General features: G+C 49.1%; 6 protein-coding genes across 6 annotated transcripts; 3 read left to right on the top strand and 3 right to left on the bottom strand.

The window, feature by feature from the left end:
* The first annotated feature begins 343 nt into the window (after positions 1 to 343).
* Positions 344 to 1,873, top strand: F5Y00DRAFT_37878 (Zn-dependent exopeptidase). Its single transcript, XM_048013576.1, has 2 exons — positions 344 to 1,541; positions 1,597 to 1,873. The coding sequence occupies exons 1-2, from the start codon at positions 479 to 481 to the stop codon at positions 1,782 to 1,784; spliced, it is 1,251 nt and encodes a 416-aa protein (XP_047866355.1). The 5' UTR covers positions 344 to 478; the 3' UTR covers positions 1,785 to 1,873.
* F5Y00DRAFT_37873 (methylthioribose-1-phosphate isomerase) lies at positions 1,799 to 3,484 on the bottom strand. Its single transcript, XM_048013575.1, has 2 exons — positions 3,039 to 3,484; positions 1,799 to 2,964 (listed from the first exon to the last, which is right to left on the bottom strand). Exons 1-2 carry the CDS (start codon positions 3,244 to 3,246, stop codon positions 2,006 to 2,008), a joined length of 1,167 nt encoding a protein of 388 aa, XP_047866354.1. The 5' UTR covers positions 3,247 to 3,484; the 3' UTR covers positions 1,799 to 2,005.
* Positions 3,485 to 3,663: 179 nt separating this feature from the next.
* Positions 3,664 to 9,003, top strand: F5Y00DRAFT_37864 (trafficking protein particle complex subunit 10). The gene is made up of 3 exons (XM_048013574.1): positions 3,664 to 3,912; positions 3,969 to 6,820; positions 6,873 to 9,003. Exons 1-3 carry the CDS (start codon positions 3,879 to 3,881, stop codon positions 8,652 to 8,654), a joined length of 4,668 nt encoding a protein of 1,555 aa, XP_047866353.1. The 5' UTR covers positions 3,664 to 3,878; the 3' UTR covers positions 8,655 to 9,003.
* On the bottom strand, positions 8,926 to 11,072 carry F5Y00DRAFT_233281 (terpenoid cyclases/Protein prenyltransferase). The gene has a single exon (XM_048007291.1). The coding sequence runs from the start codon at positions 10,844 to 10,846 to the stop codon at positions 9,353 to 9,355; it is 1,494 nt and encodes a 497-aa protein (XP_047866352.1). The 5' UTR covers positions 10,847 to 11,072; the 3' UTR covers positions 8,926 to 9,352.
* Positions 11,073 to 11,264: 192 nt separating this feature from the next.
* On the top strand, positions 11,265 to 12,460 carry F5Y00DRAFT_37843 (increased loss of mitochondrial DNA protein 1). Its single transcript, XM_048013572.1, has 2 exons — positions 11,265 to 11,771; positions 11,842 to 12,460. The coding sequence occupies exons 1-2, from the start codon at positions 11,634 to 11,636 to the stop codon at positions 12,277 to 12,279; spliced, it is 576 nt and encodes a 191-aa protein (XP_047866351.1). The 5' UTR covers positions 11,265 to 11,633; the 3' UTR covers positions 12,280 to 12,460.
* A 509-nt stretch (positions 12,461 to 12,969) lies between these two features.
* Positions 12,970 to 17,100, bottom strand: F5Y00DRAFT_37847 (N-acetyltransferase B complex non catalytic subunit-domain-containing protein). Its single transcript, XM_048013573.1, has 9 exons — positions 16,556 to 17,100; positions 16,226 to 16,504; positions 16,093 to 16,173; positions 15,945 to 16,034; positions 15,402 to 15,886; positions 15,043 to 15,346; positions 14,173 to 14,986; positions 14,002 to 14,120; positions 12,970 to 13,949 (listed from the first exon to the last, which is right to left on the bottom strand). Exons 1-9 carry the CDS (start codon positions 16,709 to 16,711, stop codon positions 13,053 to 13,055), a joined length of 3,225 nt encoding a protein of 1,074 aa, XP_047866350.1. The 5' UTR covers positions 16,712 to 17,100; the 3' UTR covers positions 12,970 to 13,052.
* Between the last annotated feature and the right edge of the window lie 115 nt (positions 17,101 to 17,215).

The raw sequence follows: 17,215 nt of genomic DNA, 5'->3' as shown, positions 1-17,215 counted from the left end.
TTATGAGTATCGCATGAGAGGTTGACTTAGATTACATAGGAACTCGATCATTATAAAACGGAATGATGAATTCAAAGTTATAATTGATTCGTAAACTAATATGGGACGAAAATATTAATAAGTCATAATGTGTTGATAGCCATTCATACCTGCCTTCACTGCCCAGGTAAGTATTATAGACTGAAGGTTCGTGAATGAGTTTCGACATAATTTATTAGAGATAGGTGATTTTAATAAGGTGCCTTAGGTTACGTAGAATGACGTGACAAAATGTGGCAGTTCCTGTGGCTGTATGGCTGTATCCTCTAACCATCAAGGTACCTACCTTTGTAGTATCTATGTAAACAATTATCGGAAGCTGTTACTAAATAGAAACCTACCAACTTCAACATCTTCCATATGGTCTATGCGGTTAATGTTGCTGGACTAACAACAACTCAATTAGCGTGTTCCTTTGCTTTAATCCTTAGATTTGGAAATGAAGTTATCTCTTTCGGTCTTGCTCCTTGGTAGTTCCCAAGTCCTGGGACTCGAGCTTCAGAAACCTATCAAAGCAGCTCAAGTTCCAAGTTCGGTCATTTCGTCCGCTTCCGACTCTAATGCGCCGGCCTATCGTGACGATTTAGTCTCCCTGCACAAGTCCCTCGTAGAGATTTCTTCGATTAGCGGTAACGAAAACGAGGTTGGAAAATTCTTGGTCGATTATCTCTCGGCGCGCGACTTTGTCGTCCAGCTCGAAGTTCTCCCACCGACTAATACTTCTAATCCTGGCAAGCCCCGCTTCAACGTCCTCGCCTGGCCGGGTCCCAACAGACACCCATCCCCAAAGGTGCTCGTTTCCAGCCATATCGATACTGTCCCACCCTTTATTCCCTACTCGCGAACCGATGCGGACCCCACCGCAGACACTGTGATCGCAGGCCGCGGTAGTGTCGACGCAAAAGCTAGTGTGGCCGCGCAGATCATTGCCCTCCAGTCTTTGCTCGAATCTGGTCGCATTGTTGGTAAGGAGGACTCTGTTATGCTTTTGTATGTGGTTGGGGAAGAGACGTCGGGTGATGGGATGCGGTTCTTTTCGGATACGCGTAGCCAATTGAGCCCTCCTCCCGACTTTAAGGCGGCCATCTTTGGCGAGCCAACCGAGGGTCGTCTTGTTTGCGGCCACAAGGGCATCTTTAGCTGCAACATCACAGTGAAAGGGCACGCGGGCCACAGCGGATATCCGTGGCTGGGCAAGAGTGCGACGGAGGTTCTGGCTCGCGGTCTGGTACGTGTCCTGGATACAGACCTAGGTAGCAGCGAAGAGTTTGGCAACACAACTGTAAACATCGGATTATTCGAGGGGGGCGTCGCTGCAAACGTGATTCCGGAGAGGGCGACAGCCCGGCTTGCGGTCCGCGTGGCCGTCGGTCCTGAGATTGGAGGCGAGAAGATCGTGGCGCAGCGACTGCAGGACGTCATGCGTAGCGTCGACGAGGACGCGTTTGAATTCGATTGCAACAGCGGTTATGGCGTGGTCAAGTGCGACTGCGACGTCGAGGGTAAGCCAGGAAATTCTACACTACTATCGTCTAGGCCGTCTAACTCTTAATACAGGCTTCGAAACTACCACCGTGAACTATGGAACGGACGTACACTACTTACAAGGCAACCACACACGATATCTATATGGACCGGGAACTATTTTTGTCGCGCACGGCCCGGACGAGGCGATCAAGCTTGGGGATTTGGAAACGGCGGTGGAGGATTTTAAGAAGCTCATCCTGCATGCTCTCGAAAGCTAAGCGGTTTGTGTCTGTGTCTGGGAGACTGGGGAAATTTAAGCATAGCTCTTCTAATTTGTTCATGTCCGCTAATTCGTACAACGTCATAGGATACCCAAGAGAGGAGATGGATGTCTTGGGCTGAACCACTAAGGTTATAATTCCTAACCGCAGAAAAGCCGGCCCTTTGATCTCTCCATGGTGTTCCTCGGTGCTAATTCTTGTTTTCAAACTGCCATGGGTCACCTTTCGGGGATGATGCCTTTGAAGTCGAAGGTCCCATCTGCTCCCTTCACGACAACACCGCGCTCCGTAACCACGGCATCGATCAACTCCGCCGGGGTCACATCGAATGCCGGGTTCCACACATCGATCCCTTGATGCGCGGTCGCTACACGCTCCGTACGACTAACGTCCACCTTTCCGTCTTTTCCTACTACAGCTCCGCTGATTTGCGTCAGCTCCTCCGGTTTTCGCTCCTCAATCTTAATCCCCGCGCCTGTCTCGGTTTGCAAATCGATACTCGTCGTCGGCGCTGCCACGATGAATTTCAGACCGTGATATTTGGCGAGTACAGCGAGCGTGTAAGTCCCCACCTTATTGGCTGTATCTCCATTGCGTACGACTCGGTCTGCACCTACAATGACGGCAGCAATGTTGTTCTCGGTCTTCTTGGTAGAGAACAGGGCGCCCGCCATGGAGTCCGTAATTAACGTGGAAGGAATGCCCTCGTACACTAGCTCGAAGGCGGTCAACCTGCTTCCTTGGTTGTATGGCCGAGTCTCGGTGCAGAAGGCGTGGTGTAGATGGCCGCCCGAGTGTAACGAGCGGATGATGCCGAGCGCTGTTCCGTGGCCTGATGTAGCGAGCGATCCCGTATTGCAATGTGTTAGGACTGACACTTTGCCATCGGAAGACTTGGTCGGTGCATTCTCGAGCAACCATTTGCTGCCATGCTTGCCTATGGAGAGGTTGGTCTCGGTATCCCTTCGAAAGATTTCTTCCGCGGCAGCTATATACGCATTGATGATCGCGTCACGTCCTGCCGCATCGTTCTCCTTGCCGGCTACATTCACGGATCGGATCGTGTTCTTAAGGTGGGTAATTGCATTGCTGAGATCTACGGCTGTCGGGCGCGATTGTTTAAGGTAATCTAGGCGAGAGTCGATGTAGGATATCGTCTCGTTTGCAGTCGAGGCCTCTATTCCGGATTAGTTATTTGATTGTCGTTGACCGCCGTGGAACCGAACTGGTAGGGCTGCAAGGGATACTTACTGCAACTTCCATTGTTCAGTTCGACTCCGTGTGCTAGGGCAGCTACAATAGCAATGGCCGGTGCACCCCTAACTCTCATAGATTTTATACTGTCGAATGCTTCCTCGCTCGTCGAGACCTGGTCGTAGTGGTGCTCGTGGGGTAATTTAAGCTGGTCGAGCACTTCGAGTTTACCCCGCGAGTATCGAATGGCTTGGAGGCCCGACATATTTCCTAATAAAGACGAATGTGTTGTTGAGATTGCCTGGGATTGCTTGGGATTGCCCGAGATTGATTTCTACGTGGAAAAACTATTCGATTGTAAAACTATGCGATTGTATTATTGAAATCAACCTGGCTGACCTAAGGATTTCGCCATCGCTATTAGATTGTCCCCCGTCGCATACATCAGTGCCATCCATATGGCGAAATATTTCCCTAAAATTCTGCCGGACCCCGCTATGTACAATACAAATATACAAATCCAAAATGTACCTAACCTAGATTTATGTTAACCAATAATTGGGCACCGTGGCTTGTCACCGCTCTCGGTCGGCTTTACTCCCTGAACCTTGTTACGCATTAGCGTGATGCTGGAGCTTAGAGGTATCGATAACCTCTTAGTTTAGGTACCTCTACATGTACCTATCGATATGGCGACTTGGTGATCCCGCGACAGCCTCAACATTTACACTGATACATACCCCTACATGCCTCTTAACCCAGACTAATACATAGACAATTGTTCACACTCTAGGGCGTTTATACCTATGCTACCATCGTTCTAATTCGTATATACAACGGAAATATCATTGTCACCCCAGCCATGAAATAGAGAGCGAATCTTTAAAGCTGTTCGCTATGGAACAGCCATTCTCTACCTCTAAAGTCACAGGTGCTTTCGTACATAACCTCCTTAAGCCATGCGCCGGCCTTGCTGATTTATTATAGTCGAGTATTTCGATCCCCATGATGTCTTTAAGCTTCTCGCACCCGGGCTAGTACCTCGACTCCCTCTGCGCAATCTCCATTGGCAATCCCATGCCGGACCCCTTCGTTCCATTGACACATTACACGTCGACCTCCTCCCGGCTGGTGACAAGAACTCCATCACTTCGCCTCTGTCCTCTCCGCCCCCTTCCCAACCACTAGAGAGCGCCGCTACTCGCGATGATGGCTTTCAGACTCAGATCGGAGCGACGTCTTCCTCCGACGCTGTCGACCAGACTGCAAATCGGAACAGTACACCCGCTCGACGGCATCAGATACCGGGGTTAAGGAGAACGCCCTATCTAAAGGTGTTTCTAGTACGGTGTGACGATAACGATTCTTATAAGGGGCATGTGAGACAGGAGATACGTGACTGGATTAAAACGAATACACCTTCCTCTAGCTCTAAGAGGAACACGGCCGAGAACCACGATGCCTTCGAATGGCTTATTGTTCATGTTGTTATACCGAATACCGTCGCTGCGACCCAACCCCGCGACTCGGGGTCTGTATCGGAGAAGAGCTCCGCCGCATCTAGGTGGAGGCCCGGGTCAAGCCCAATTCTCGAGAAGATGAGGTCTGACTTCAACACTTCTAGCAAAGGAACGGTGGATCGGATCGCCCAAATTCGTATTGGTGTTAACGATGTCCCGTATGATCTACTTCCGCGCGTGGTACCGGCTGTACCTAGTGGTTATACTGAAACAGAACAAGAGACGGAGAATTCCTGGACGGATCTCGTATCCAAGTTTCGCAGTCTCATTCTGTCCAGCTTTGACCTACGTGTTAGCCAATACGAGGAGGATATTAGGGAGAAGGACGCGCAGAGGACTTTGCCAGGATGGAACTTTTGCACGTTCTTCATTCTTAAGGAAGGACTAGCTCGGGGCTTCGAAAGTGTAGGCTTGGTGGAGGATGCGTTAGTGGGATACGATGAGTTAAGCGTGGGGCTCGATATGATTGTCAAAGACCAAACGTCGGCCGGATCTAGCTCTGCTACAAATGCGCTGCTAGGCTACACAGAGGAGCTGAAGAAAATCGCCCTCAAGGCCAGGGCGGCGGTCGCTGGGGTCGATGACGAGGACGAAGATGAACTAGTTGATTTGCAATCATCCCAGACCGAAGCTACTCAGCCGAAAGACGCATACGATGATATTCCAATCAGCTCTACGAAGAAGCCGTATCGAGATATGATCGTCGCCAACAATGTTTCCGTCTTCGACTTCAGATGTTATATCTTCGCGAGGCAAATTTCTCTCCTACTCCGGCTTGGGAATGCCTGGTCGACCAGAGAAGAACTGCTGGCAAAGCTCAAGGAACAGCAGGAGTCCGTTTTACACGGCGTTGCTCCTCGAGCACCACCCCCAAAACAAAAAGAAAATGAGCATGAAGATTTAACTATGCTTGCTGAGATCTGCCGACGGACGTTAGAATTCATACCGACGCTTTCACAAGTCATGAGGAATGATGTCTTTGCTGCATTATCTGACATGAGAAAGGAGGACGGAGATGAGACAGCAGTACTTTCTCAACCGGATCCTTTGGTTTCGGAGGTGGTTGATAATCTGGTGGCTTCTTTTGCATTTTCCATTGCGCAACAAATCCTAGCCCAGACGTCCACCAAAGCTTTGCCAATACCATCATCTACTTTGGCTTCTCCAGATTCCCACGAGCCAAAGTCAGCAATACCTGAACCAAAGACAATGATGCATCCAGCTAGAGGCTCGTCTCTGTCTATACGGACAAGCGGTACCGCCAATGTAGGCCGTCCGCCTCCAAGTCCAAACATTTTCTCTGGGCATCCACCGGGTGCTATAGGCGAGCACGGCCAGTCCGCATTTCTCAAGGCTGGGCTAGAAGAGCTCGCTGCTAGGAGAGCAGAGCTCTATATTCTATCCAGAAATATTCTTGCTGAATGCGGGAAGAAGCGGGGGTGGAAAGATGGTTGGGCTGACGTACCAGTCATAGGACAGACAAGCATGGTCGAAATGGTCGATATTGATCTTGGGGACAGCGATAACGACGAAAAGCCAGCAGCAGAGGATAATGATATACCGGCAGATAGAGAAGTTATTGTGTCGCTTTCGGGCATTGACAGTAAGCTTCTTAGGACGGCCCTTGACAACAGTGACGACTTCTACCGCCTTTATGAGACACTCACCGATAAAGCCTTGCGGCATTACACCGTTGCCGATCATCATCACTCGGTGCAGGCAAGCATGGCAGATATCGCAGTATTAAAATACTATCTTGGCGACTACAGCTCAGCTTCCTCTTACTTTTGGAGGACCACCCCCTTTTTTGGAGAAAGCGGTTGGAGCCTTCTCGAATTATCTATGTTGGTTATGTATTCAAAAAGCCTCAAGCAACTCCAACGAAAGGATGAGTATGCCAAGGTTATGCTGAAGCTTTTGACGAAAGCCGCCGCTGCTGAGAGAGATCGTCAGGCGCAGAAGTCAGGATTCCGAACACCAAATATGGATGATGTTGATTATCCGGATAGCGACGTTATCAAGGGATTCTTGGACGACCTGCTTGCAGCAACCAAGACTTTACCGAACGAATTACAAATATCACTTTCCAGCTTCTTCTCGGTTGTGGAAGTTGATGGCCCTCCTGAGTATCATCAGGGTCAGGACAGCATTTCCCTCAACCTAAAGGTGATGAGCCTGCTGGTGGATAACTTCAAAGTTGACTCGGCGAAAGTACGGGTTGTTAGTCCGGCCGGGAAATCGTCAAAGGAAATACGGTTTGAGCTCGCACAACCGGTAGTGATAAAGCCTGGCAAGAACAGGCTCAAGCTGAAGAGCAATGTGAGTCTATCCTTGTGAGTATCTAACTATGATCTCCCACTAATTATCATAGTCAACGATCCCGGGGACTTATGAGATCGATAAGATAGATCTTGTAGCTAGCAACTTGCGCCTTCATTACGAACGAGAGACGGGTCAACCGTTAAATAAAGACAACGATATTGTCCACTCCCCACATGTTGTCATTTATCACCAAGCCGATACGTTAGACGTGCGGTTACACGCATCAAATCATGTTCAATTAGATCGAAACAATACGGTAGACGTCGAGTTAGATCCCGGCTGGAATAATTTGGTAAATGCGGAAGTTCGAGTTAAGGCGGCTACGGGAGGGTTAAGACTACTTACCAGCGAAGCGAAGTGCGTCAGTTCTTCTATTAGCTTCTCTAAGCCACCGGAAGGAGGGTTGTTTTATTTTGATTCTATATCGAATAACGACATTGTCCGAATCCGATTCCCGTTCACGGTGGAGCAGGAGACACTTAACATATCTATACGCATCGATGTGTCTTATACTACTGAAAATGGCAAATTCTTCTTTTCGAAAACACCCACCGTCGATACCGCCCTGGCCCTCGGAGTCAATGTCCAAGATGTCTTTAAGCATAAAGCTCTCTACTCCCGCTTCACCGTGTCCACCGCGAATCACAGTCCTCTGCGCTTATTTAGGAGCGAACTCCTCAGCTCGGAAGTCTTCACTTCGGAATTTGGAGTGCCGCCTGGTGCGCCCGTCGTTATCTTCCCGAAACAGCCAGCTAGTCTACTGTACAAGATCACCCGCAATATTGATGTGAAGATTACACCAACGACTCAGAAGACCATGTATCTTAGGCTTCATTACAGCGTCTTACAAGAAGAGATCGAATCTCTATTTGAAAACTCAATAACTGAATCCCTGCAAGACAAACCGCTACGTCCATTCTCTCGGCTCCTATGCTCGATCTTGATTCCACATGTCCGGCATCATCTTACGGAACAAGAGCTTGAGCGCGCGGCTCTCCTCGGATCTGTTTCGACCGCATTCCTATCATCCATCGGCTGGGCTAAATACTTCACCGGCTTAGGCAAGGCACCCGACGGTACCGACTGCTCGCAGACCCTAACATCTTTCCTACGTGCGTGGCAAGCCGAAAATCCAAAGTTAGGTCTTACAACCTCGGTTCCCGCCGAGCCTAGATCAATACTTATTCCGGTTGACATACCATCGTTAACCATCGTACACACAACCGATATCCGACTCCGAGAATCCCCACAACCGTCCCCAGCGCTCCCCTCTAACCCATCGAGCCCAACTATCTCCGCCAATCAGCTACTGCCCGCGGCCTTGCATCTAAAGTGGACGCGAGTCTGGGACACAGACACGCCGCCCGCCGAGCAGACCGACCTCGAGTTCAGCTACGAGATCACCGCGCCCCAGGATACGTGGCTGCTAGGCGGTCGGCGCAAGGGCCACTTCGTCATCCCAGCACCCTCCTCGTCCAGCGAACCGAACTGTTACGAAAGCACCCCAGATACCGAAGCCGAGATCCCAATCCTCCTGATCCCGCTGCGCGAGGGCTGGCTCCCGTATCCCAACGTCGACATCCGCGAGGTGCGAGACCAGGAGAACACGGGTGCTACGACGCCTGGTGCCGAGAGCGCGAGAGCGGGACAGTTCGAGACCGACCTTAGGAACCTCGGCGAGACGGTGCGTGTGCTTGCCGATAGGGCGCGCGTCACGCTCAGTCTGGATGCTAGTGGTCCTGGGGGCGGGCCGTTGGTGTTGGATGTGGAGCGGTTGCCGGGGGTTGGTAGTGTTGGGGGAGGGTATGTGAAGGGGAGGGCTGTTGCATGATTATGAATGAGGTTTGGTGTTATTGGCTGTGTACCTACCTATGTATGCGTAATCTTGGAGCCGTAGAGTATCGTGAGATACCTGTTTATTTGGGGAGGCTCTCAAGTCGGATAGCTAGCTACCTATCTACATGTGTGGATTTATGAGGTAGTTTATCTAAGGAGCGCATAGCATGCGATGCGTACTTGCTATAGCCAGTTTAGCCAAGATATCAAGCTTACTCGAACCAGGTAGTTATGTCTTTAAGACTTTTGTGTGTTAGTAGTTTGTATGCCTAAGTACCTCTTAACCTACCTAGATACATGTAGCTATTTTTCATATAAGACGTGAGTCCTACCTAGTCCTAGTGATTCGTCAATCTCTATTTCGACAATGCAGTCCTAAATCGATTAGGGGAAGGGTATCGATTTTTTTTATTGTGACTACCTAAAGCAAACGCTCGCTATCGTTCTTTGTTCAGCGCATTCTCCTATCCGAACGGACATATTTGACCAGTCAGTTGATTCATAATCGACTTTTCGAACCATACAATCCCACCGCCGTCTTCTGATAATTTATCCTCTAAGTCCCGTTCTAATCTAATTAATTTCTCCCTCGAATCTCAAATTTCTAACAGTATAGCGCGTTCCGGAGAAATCATGAGAGAAAGCAAAGAAGTAGATATGCTTTAATTATGTTGGTTCAGCTCGTTACTCTGTTTAGGCGTCCAAATCGTCCAGCTTCGGTGGGTAGAAAGGATTCCACTTATCCATCTCGTGAATAGGTATTTTGCCCTCGGCCTTCCATTTAGCCTCTAGTCGTGCAATGGTTTCTCTGGTTTTATCCCAGTCGAGTTCCTTTTTTATCTTTTCAGTCTCACGCGCCCAATCATCGTCGCTATCATCGTCTTCTTCCGGAGAGGCCAAGAATGCCTCCCTAGCCTTAGTAAGCCTCCGAGAGGCCTCAATTCCTATGCATAGACGCGGGTCGAATCTCCCTAAGCCTTCCTCCTTTTTTTCGTCGCCCTCAGCCTTGGCTAAGGTTGCCAAAGCAGCGAGCCCTAAGTATCCGTGATACACGTCGGGAGGAGCACCGGGATGTTTTCCGAATCCGCCAATCATGTGTTGCGTCTTCTCTAGTATGAATTTCCTGGCGGGACCGCGATCGATGACCTGGCTTTCGCCGAGCATGAACAACGCACCGCTGACCCACCACGTATAGCACGTATCGGCGACCTTGTTCAGGCGACCATTGAAGCCAGCTATTTGAGGTGCATCTGATATAGCTAAGGCAGATATATCGGGTAGAGGGTGGTTCCTGGATTCATCACTTTCGTCGTCGGAATCGGGTTCGAGGTAGTCAAATTGGCGGCAAGCTAGGAAATGCACTAAGGACGGAATGGAGGGAATGCCGGCTCGAAGGTACCGATCCGGTTCCGTAGCCGCCTTTGGGTTGGTGAGGTCAAGAATGGATAGTGCTGCTACGGCACAATACACATATCCAGCATGACTTTCGTGTGTCGAACTCTCGCCTAGACCGCCATCGAAAGTTTGCCCTCGTCGTATGTGCGCCACAAGAGCATCAACGTTAAAGTCTTCGCCCGTCTCAGCTCCCGCAAGAGCCCACCTTATGGTAGCAGCCAAGTAGCAATACCGCATATCCCTTCCTCCCCCTACATATCCATCCTCGTCAATGATTTCGCCAAAGCTTCCGTCGTCCCTTTGCAATGTTTTGAGCCAGCGCAGAGTTTTTATGCGGTTTACTCCCTCGAATGCTTTTGAGCCGTCATCCTCGGCTAAAATGCCCAGCAGAAGTAGGGCAAAGTAGGTAGCAGCCATATTAGCATTGGCTGGGTCTAATGCGGATTCGACATTGTTAATAGCATCCCACTTGGTGGTATACTTTGCTGGTAGAACATGGTGAGGTGAACCGCAGAAACCACCTTGCGGGTGTTGTAGTGACAGAACCCAGGCTCTTAAGCGGGTACGATCTTCTCGGCTTATAAGAGAGGCTTTCAAGGGATCCTTTGGAGGTTCGGAGTATGAGGAAGGCGAGGATAGGAGGTCGAGAGCGGCGACTATGAAGAATCCGAGAGTAAGACGAATACTATCATTGCTCACGTAGTGATGAGGGAGTACAGAACGGAAACATCGTTGCCAGTAACGAATATGTCGGGCCGTATCGAGGGGAGGTTGAAGATCGGAAGAGGTCATTGTGCGCGTAGCTTGTTACGTATAGGAAGAATTGGGCATTGGAATTGGAAGTTGAAGAGGAGGAGAAAGAGGAAAGGAGAATGTATGAAGTGGAGGAATTACATGTAACTAACTAGAACTAATTACCTAAGGTGAGTTTAGTTAAGTTTACTTTAGCAAGTATATTCGAGTCCTGCTTTCCTATTACATACCTATTGTCGTTATCGCAGTGTAAATCGTTTTAACCTGCCCCTCCCCTTTCGATTACCTGCATCAGCCCTATAGCCCCGCCTGCCCCTCTATCCATGTGGCTGCGAAGGGAGCCACGACTATGTACGACCTACAGGTATGTACCTAGGTACTCAGGCATCAACATTTGTTAAGCTCTCGCGATAGGCGATAAGGATAAGCACGATAACTTACCCCAAACCCAATAATCCTGGACCCTGAAAATGGGAATCAATTAGCATTGCATGCCATCATCTGCACCATTTCCCCCTTCCAATCCCCAAACCTGACTCAAGACAACCCCCTCCAAGACCCAAAGGACCAAGGATTCTCTTTACATGCGTGTCGCAGGACGGCCGCCGTTCCATCGAGTCCGTCACACGAAGACCCGTTACTCTCGTCGACGTCTATGGAATTTACATCCGTCCCGCTCTCGTTCTCATTCCCCAACTATCTCTCCATCGACGGAGAACAGAATATTATCGTCGGCACTCGTTTCGAATAAGAATAAGAATAAGAACATCTACCTAACCTAATCTACTGTGGATACATCTATACCGTTACGAACGGGAACCCAACCATGGCGCTCATATCAGTCAAGACCATCCTGACATCCCTCTGCCTCTTCCACATCACCCTAGCCTACTTCTTCTACACGAATCCCAACGCCATCGCCGACCAAGCTCTCGTCTACGTGCTAGGCGAAGCCATGGGCATGGTAAGCTCCCCCCCTTTCCATCCCAACCAACGAGTGATGATCAAACCGCTAACAATCAACTCCCCAACAGCCCCAGACAGCCGCCTTCGCAAACCCCAGCGCCATCTCCTCCCTCCTCGGCGTCTTGCTCTTCATAACCGGACTCTCCGACCTACTCACCCTCTCTATGCCCGAAGAAGTATGGCTAATCCACCACTGGGGCGCGCAAGCACCCCTCCGCATCATCGTATTCGCCTCGCTATCGCTATTCGCATACTTCTCGACGCCGACCGCCGGCCGGTCCGGATCAAACCGCCTATCTCACCCGCTGACACCCCCCTCCGCATTTATCCCCGGCACCGTAGTTAGCGGTAGCGACGGCTTGCGCAACCGTGTCTTCTTCACCTTTGCCTTCCTCGAATTTATGAGCTGGTTCTGGGTCTGGGTCACGCTGAAGGAAGAATCTGCGACATTTCTCTCCCGCAAGAAGAGGAGGGGGAGCAGCAGTGGTGGTGAGGTTCTGCGGTAGATGGATAGAAGACTTAGAGCAAGGGAAGTGGATTGCGATACACGAGCAAATGTGGATAAACGAATGCATCCTTCAACTTTCGACCTGCGTGGCTTTTCTAGTCCAGATTTAGCTTTATTTTCTCCCTATTTTAGCCACGTTGTGTCGTACAGCGGATTCTTTAGAAGCATATTTTAGCGTGGGCATGGGCATGGGCATATGTTGTTGGCATTTCTACGGTATCGGGCTAAGACTTGCAAATTGGATCGAAAGACTGCTAGACAGAGAGATATGAAGGCATGGAAGATACCCTTTTCTTCACCAGCAAGTTGATTACGTTACGTAGCACTTATCCTAGGTGGTGGTCTCGTCTATGTTATGAATGTACGGTTACTTAAATGGGCACCTGATGTATTGCTTATTAACAATCGCGAATATCTGTACAAGCTATCGCAACTTTTATGTATGGCATCATAGTAGTACCGTATTATGCCTAACCACCCGTTGGCCAGAGTTAGGGCTCTATCCCCTTCCATATCTTCATTCTCAAGCCTACCCCTTAGATATCCTTCATTCACAAGATTTCTCCGACTCAAATATCAAGATCCAGGAGTCATTTTGGACCTAAACATGATTTCCAAGTTTTCGAAGAATACCATTCAGATATAAAAGAGGTAGACCAGGGATATGCAGAAATGCTACGGGATCGTAATTAGAGCCCTCTCGAGGCAGTAGAGTGAAGCTCGGATTGTAGCAAAGATCAAGATGAACAGGGCGGGGAGAGATCAGTCGAATCAGTCGAACCTGACAGCAGCCCAACCCTTCATGAGCTCGCGCCAAGACTCCCCAACCTTATCAGCCCATAGTTCACCGTTCGCCTTGGGGATGGCGGCTCTGATCTTGCTAGCTACCTCCTTCTTGAATTCCGGATCCTTATCATATACCGCAGTGTAATCACCAAAAACCCAGTCGCATAGTCGATCTCTCCAGCCGTCGACATTGCCCAGGTAGTCCTTAAGCAGCTTAATGCGAGCTTTGATCGTGTTCTCCGACTCGACGGCTGCAGCTGTCATCTTCTTGAGCTCGGGCGCGAGCCACGCGAGCTCAGCGGATGCGCGGGACTTCTCGGTATTCTTGAGTTTCTCAGAGATGCTTGTAAGGTAGTTCGCTGTATACTTGACGGCTAAGATGGATTCGCGTAGCATGCCCATAGCATGAAGAGCTGCGAAGCCGTGGAAAGCGTAAATCTTAGAGTGGATATTCTCAGGCACTTCTAAGAAATCTTTGGTTTGGCCTTGGAGGTTGTCTAGAACACCCTTGATAAAGAAGCGGTTGAGATCACGGGTTTCGTTAGTAGATGCCGAGAGGAATCCGTGTCCCAGAATATTCTTCACCGTGTTCGCGAGTCTCCATATAGTCCCATAATACCAATACTCAGGCGTCGTGAAAGAACCCTTTACCGACTCTTGTAACTTTCCTAGCTCAATTTTCTTATCTTCCGGAAGGCCCTTATCACCGATGGCTAAGAGACCTCTCATTTCCTCCTCCAGATGGGAACTAATAAGGAACGCATATTTCCAGTCGATTTGCGAAACTTGGCCTACTTTCGAAGGCTTGTACTCTTTTGGCTGTACGTAGCAGACAAAGTCAAGGAAGCGCTCGGCCATCAACCCAGCATGAGCACGGCCACCCTAACGTCACGATTAGAATTCAGCTCATAAGCATGATATCAAGGCCACAAACCGTTGGGAGCGGTCCATAGTTGACCAAAGTAAAAATAGGTTTCGACGGTGTACTATCCGGAATTGCAAAGATTCCGTAGTCGGTGATGTCCCGAATCATATGGCCAGGCGTTAGTTTCCCTATCTGGTCAGCATTCTCAACCTTCCTTAGCATCGGACAAAGAAAACATACGGACAAGAGGCTGGTCTTCTACGGGAGCCTCAATCTTTCCTGTTTTCATTCGTAGGCCTCGGCGTTCTTCCACAACGGCCATAACAAGAGTACAGCTTGCGGTTTGTTTTTCGGCATGCCGGATCATTTCCTGAATGCTGGAATAAGTTCCCATTTCCAGAGAATCCATAATTCTTCTGGGGGTCGTAGTCATAAGCCCCCTTGTGAAATGTACAAGGAAAGGTTCAACAGGGTTATCGCGATGAGAGCCCGTGACGAACAACCCTGGAGCGATGGATGATATGCGATCGACGAATAGAAGACCTAGAGAATCCAGGAGGGCATTCTTAACATCAAAGCGATCCCACAGAACCTTAGCTCGGGACACACAACCCATGAGAAGGTACAGCTTAACGAGTAAGATACGATGCGTACTGCTAACAGATGACGACGTCGTTAAACATGATTCCAGCCAGATAACGGCTTGTAGGAACAGTTGGATGTTCGCACGGTATAAAGAGTTGGTTCCCATCGGTGGAGATTCGGTAGCAAGCCCTGAGAGCCTTAGCAGACATGCAGCTCCGATTACTGCAATATCTGAGAAAGGGTTCTCGCCTTGACCAGATAGAATCTTCTCGCGAAAGTCAGCATCTTCCATTCCTGCCTTGTACGCATCAAGGGCATTGATTGCGATGGACTTGAGACAAGAGGCGCAGGTTCCACGTTCAATATTTCCGTTACAAAAGACACAACCAAGTACACTGCCTGTTGCCACTGCATATCGGATCCTCAAGTTTAGTGATGTCAACATGAAGCGTTGGAAGGCATCATCGCACTAAAACGTTAGGGTCAGTAACTTGCGGTACGAATACTAGTAGAGTTGGTAGTTACCTTAATGCTGGTGGTACGGAGAGATGTAATAAATGCGGCAACCTCTGGATTGCTCAGCTCTGCCATGAGCGTTAGCGCTTCGGCGAGGCAGCGAGCCTCATTATAATGCTGAACAACATGATTTGTGAGGTTAATGACCCGCGTGGTATAGCCATCGGATTCTGGGTCGGCTGGCGATTCTCGAGCGATTAGGATGGATAGAGAGAGAATGCTATGTGTTCTTTGGAAAATGGGTCTCGTGCTTTCTGCTCGGGTTAAAGCCTTGATCAGCTTATCAACTAGCTGGCGAACCTGTTTAAGGGCTCTGAGAAGAGGTTAATATCAACGTCCCTATAGGTATACGGAATAGACAAACTTGCCGCTTCCTATCAGACTGGTGTTTAGCTGCTTGGAAGATGGCCGTGAACAGCGCATATTCACAGCTTGCAGATATGTATGCTTGGTCCTTTAATGTTCGCAGAGGCCTAGCCTTTTCTATGGCTCGAACTAAGTCTTTCTTAACTGACGAGTCCTGCTTAGCTTCGGCTTCTGCGAGCTTCCGCAGGCTGATGACCTTTTCATCGTTTTCGATAGCCGAGGCTTCGACTTGGACTATACGGATGGCTTCTTCCAAGACCTCCTTTCCGATTTGAAAGATGTCGTCCCACGCTTTGTAGGTCTGTAGGTAACTTAGAACTATCCAGTAGGGTTCCTGTTGGCCAGCTTTCAGGAATGTTAAGGGACTATACTCAGGCTTCCTAAAAAGCTCCAAGTTTTCTTTCGGGCTACAATGGCTGATTCGAATATTTAACCACAGCCAAGCTTCGGATTCGTTATAGACGACACGACCATCGTTACCAGAAGTCTAATCGTTATAATCAGCACTTGTCCTCATAGCTATATTTTCTGCATCAAATCCTTACCATAGTCCGGAGGTCAAACGCTTTGTCGGCCTGCGCTTTTGCAAGCGACGCAAAGATCTTTCTGCTACCCTCGGGACATTCATCGGACAACTATTCAGGTTAGAAAGGTAGACTCAAAAATAGATAGGGCGAGAGTGTAAAATCTTACGGAATATTGGTGGGTGGCTAGGATATATCGAAATAAGAACCTTCGGTCGCTAGCAAAGTTCTTACTCAACGATGCCGCAATCTATATGGGTCAGTTAACGAGTTTGATATGCGGGCACGTAGAAGGAGATTACCTGTTGAGCATTCTTCCAGTCTGAATTCCAGACGCAAGCATTGAAGCATTGAGTGCATGACTTTTGGTCTTTCGGGAGGGCCTTCACCAGCCTTGCACGAAGCACACCGATAGTTTCCGAGTACTTAATGTCAGTCCGAGAGCAGGCAAACTCATACAAGTCCAGCGTATCAACATCAGATATGGTGATGTTGTCCTTAATCATCCTCTCAACTTCAACCTTTCCTGCACTGCGGTCGGCGACATTGTCGCTCTGAGATTTAGCAGCAATCTCGACGGCCTGGCAAGAAGTCAGCTATTGTACACGTAATAGAAAACACGCATAGCTTACCAAATAGTACGGGTCTTTTGTAGTTCTATAACGCTGCCTAGCCAAGTTCGCAGCGGTATTCCATTGCTCTTCGGCAAAGGCAGTTAGTAGACTGACGGGACCGGTGGGTTTGAGATTGATGGGCCGCGGGGTGGGTGGTATCAAGGGAGGCTTCATGGTGAATACGTGAGTGGTAGTCTTGTTTTTTTTTATTGTGGTGATAGGCTTTATTTTGCGTCTTTGTGGTGGTGAATCTAAAACCTACCCGTACGTTAGGTAGGCATCTATTTTTATGTTCGGTAGGTAGGTGCAATAGTTTCTAAGTGTGAGATTTTAAGGTGAGGGTTTGAAGAAGAAAGAAGAAATGACGGTGGAGTATCATTTCGGGTTGCAGGTGTATTAACCGTCTCGTAGGAGACCGAAGACCTTATCTACGTCGTTGGGACTACCGTCACCGGGCAGTCACGAATATGCTCATAATTGTTGTTTGCTGTTGCTTGTTGTTGCTTGTTGTCTACCTGGTACCTAAGGTATAGCATCTATAAGGCATCCTGCTCCAACACTGCTGCCCCCCCATTGTTCTTGTTAGATTCTGCCGCCGAGGTGGATTAGGGTTACTTCTAATTATTAAAATCGGTAGGCGGTGTGCATTAGTGCGCCCGGCTGTGACAGTGACACTCG

The sequence above is a fragment of the Daldinia vernicosa genome (assembly GCF_022497035.1).
Source record: "Daldinia vernicosa strain CBS 139.73 unplaced genomic scaffold F5Y00scaffold_15, whole genome shotgun sequence".
Lineage (NCBI taxonomy): Eukaryota > Fungi > Ascomycota > Sordariomycetes > Xylariales > Hypoxylaceae > Daldinia > Daldinia vernicosa.
The sequence above is the reverse complement of the archived record's forward strand: the minus strand, read 5'-3'. Positions and strand labels throughout refer to the sequence as shown.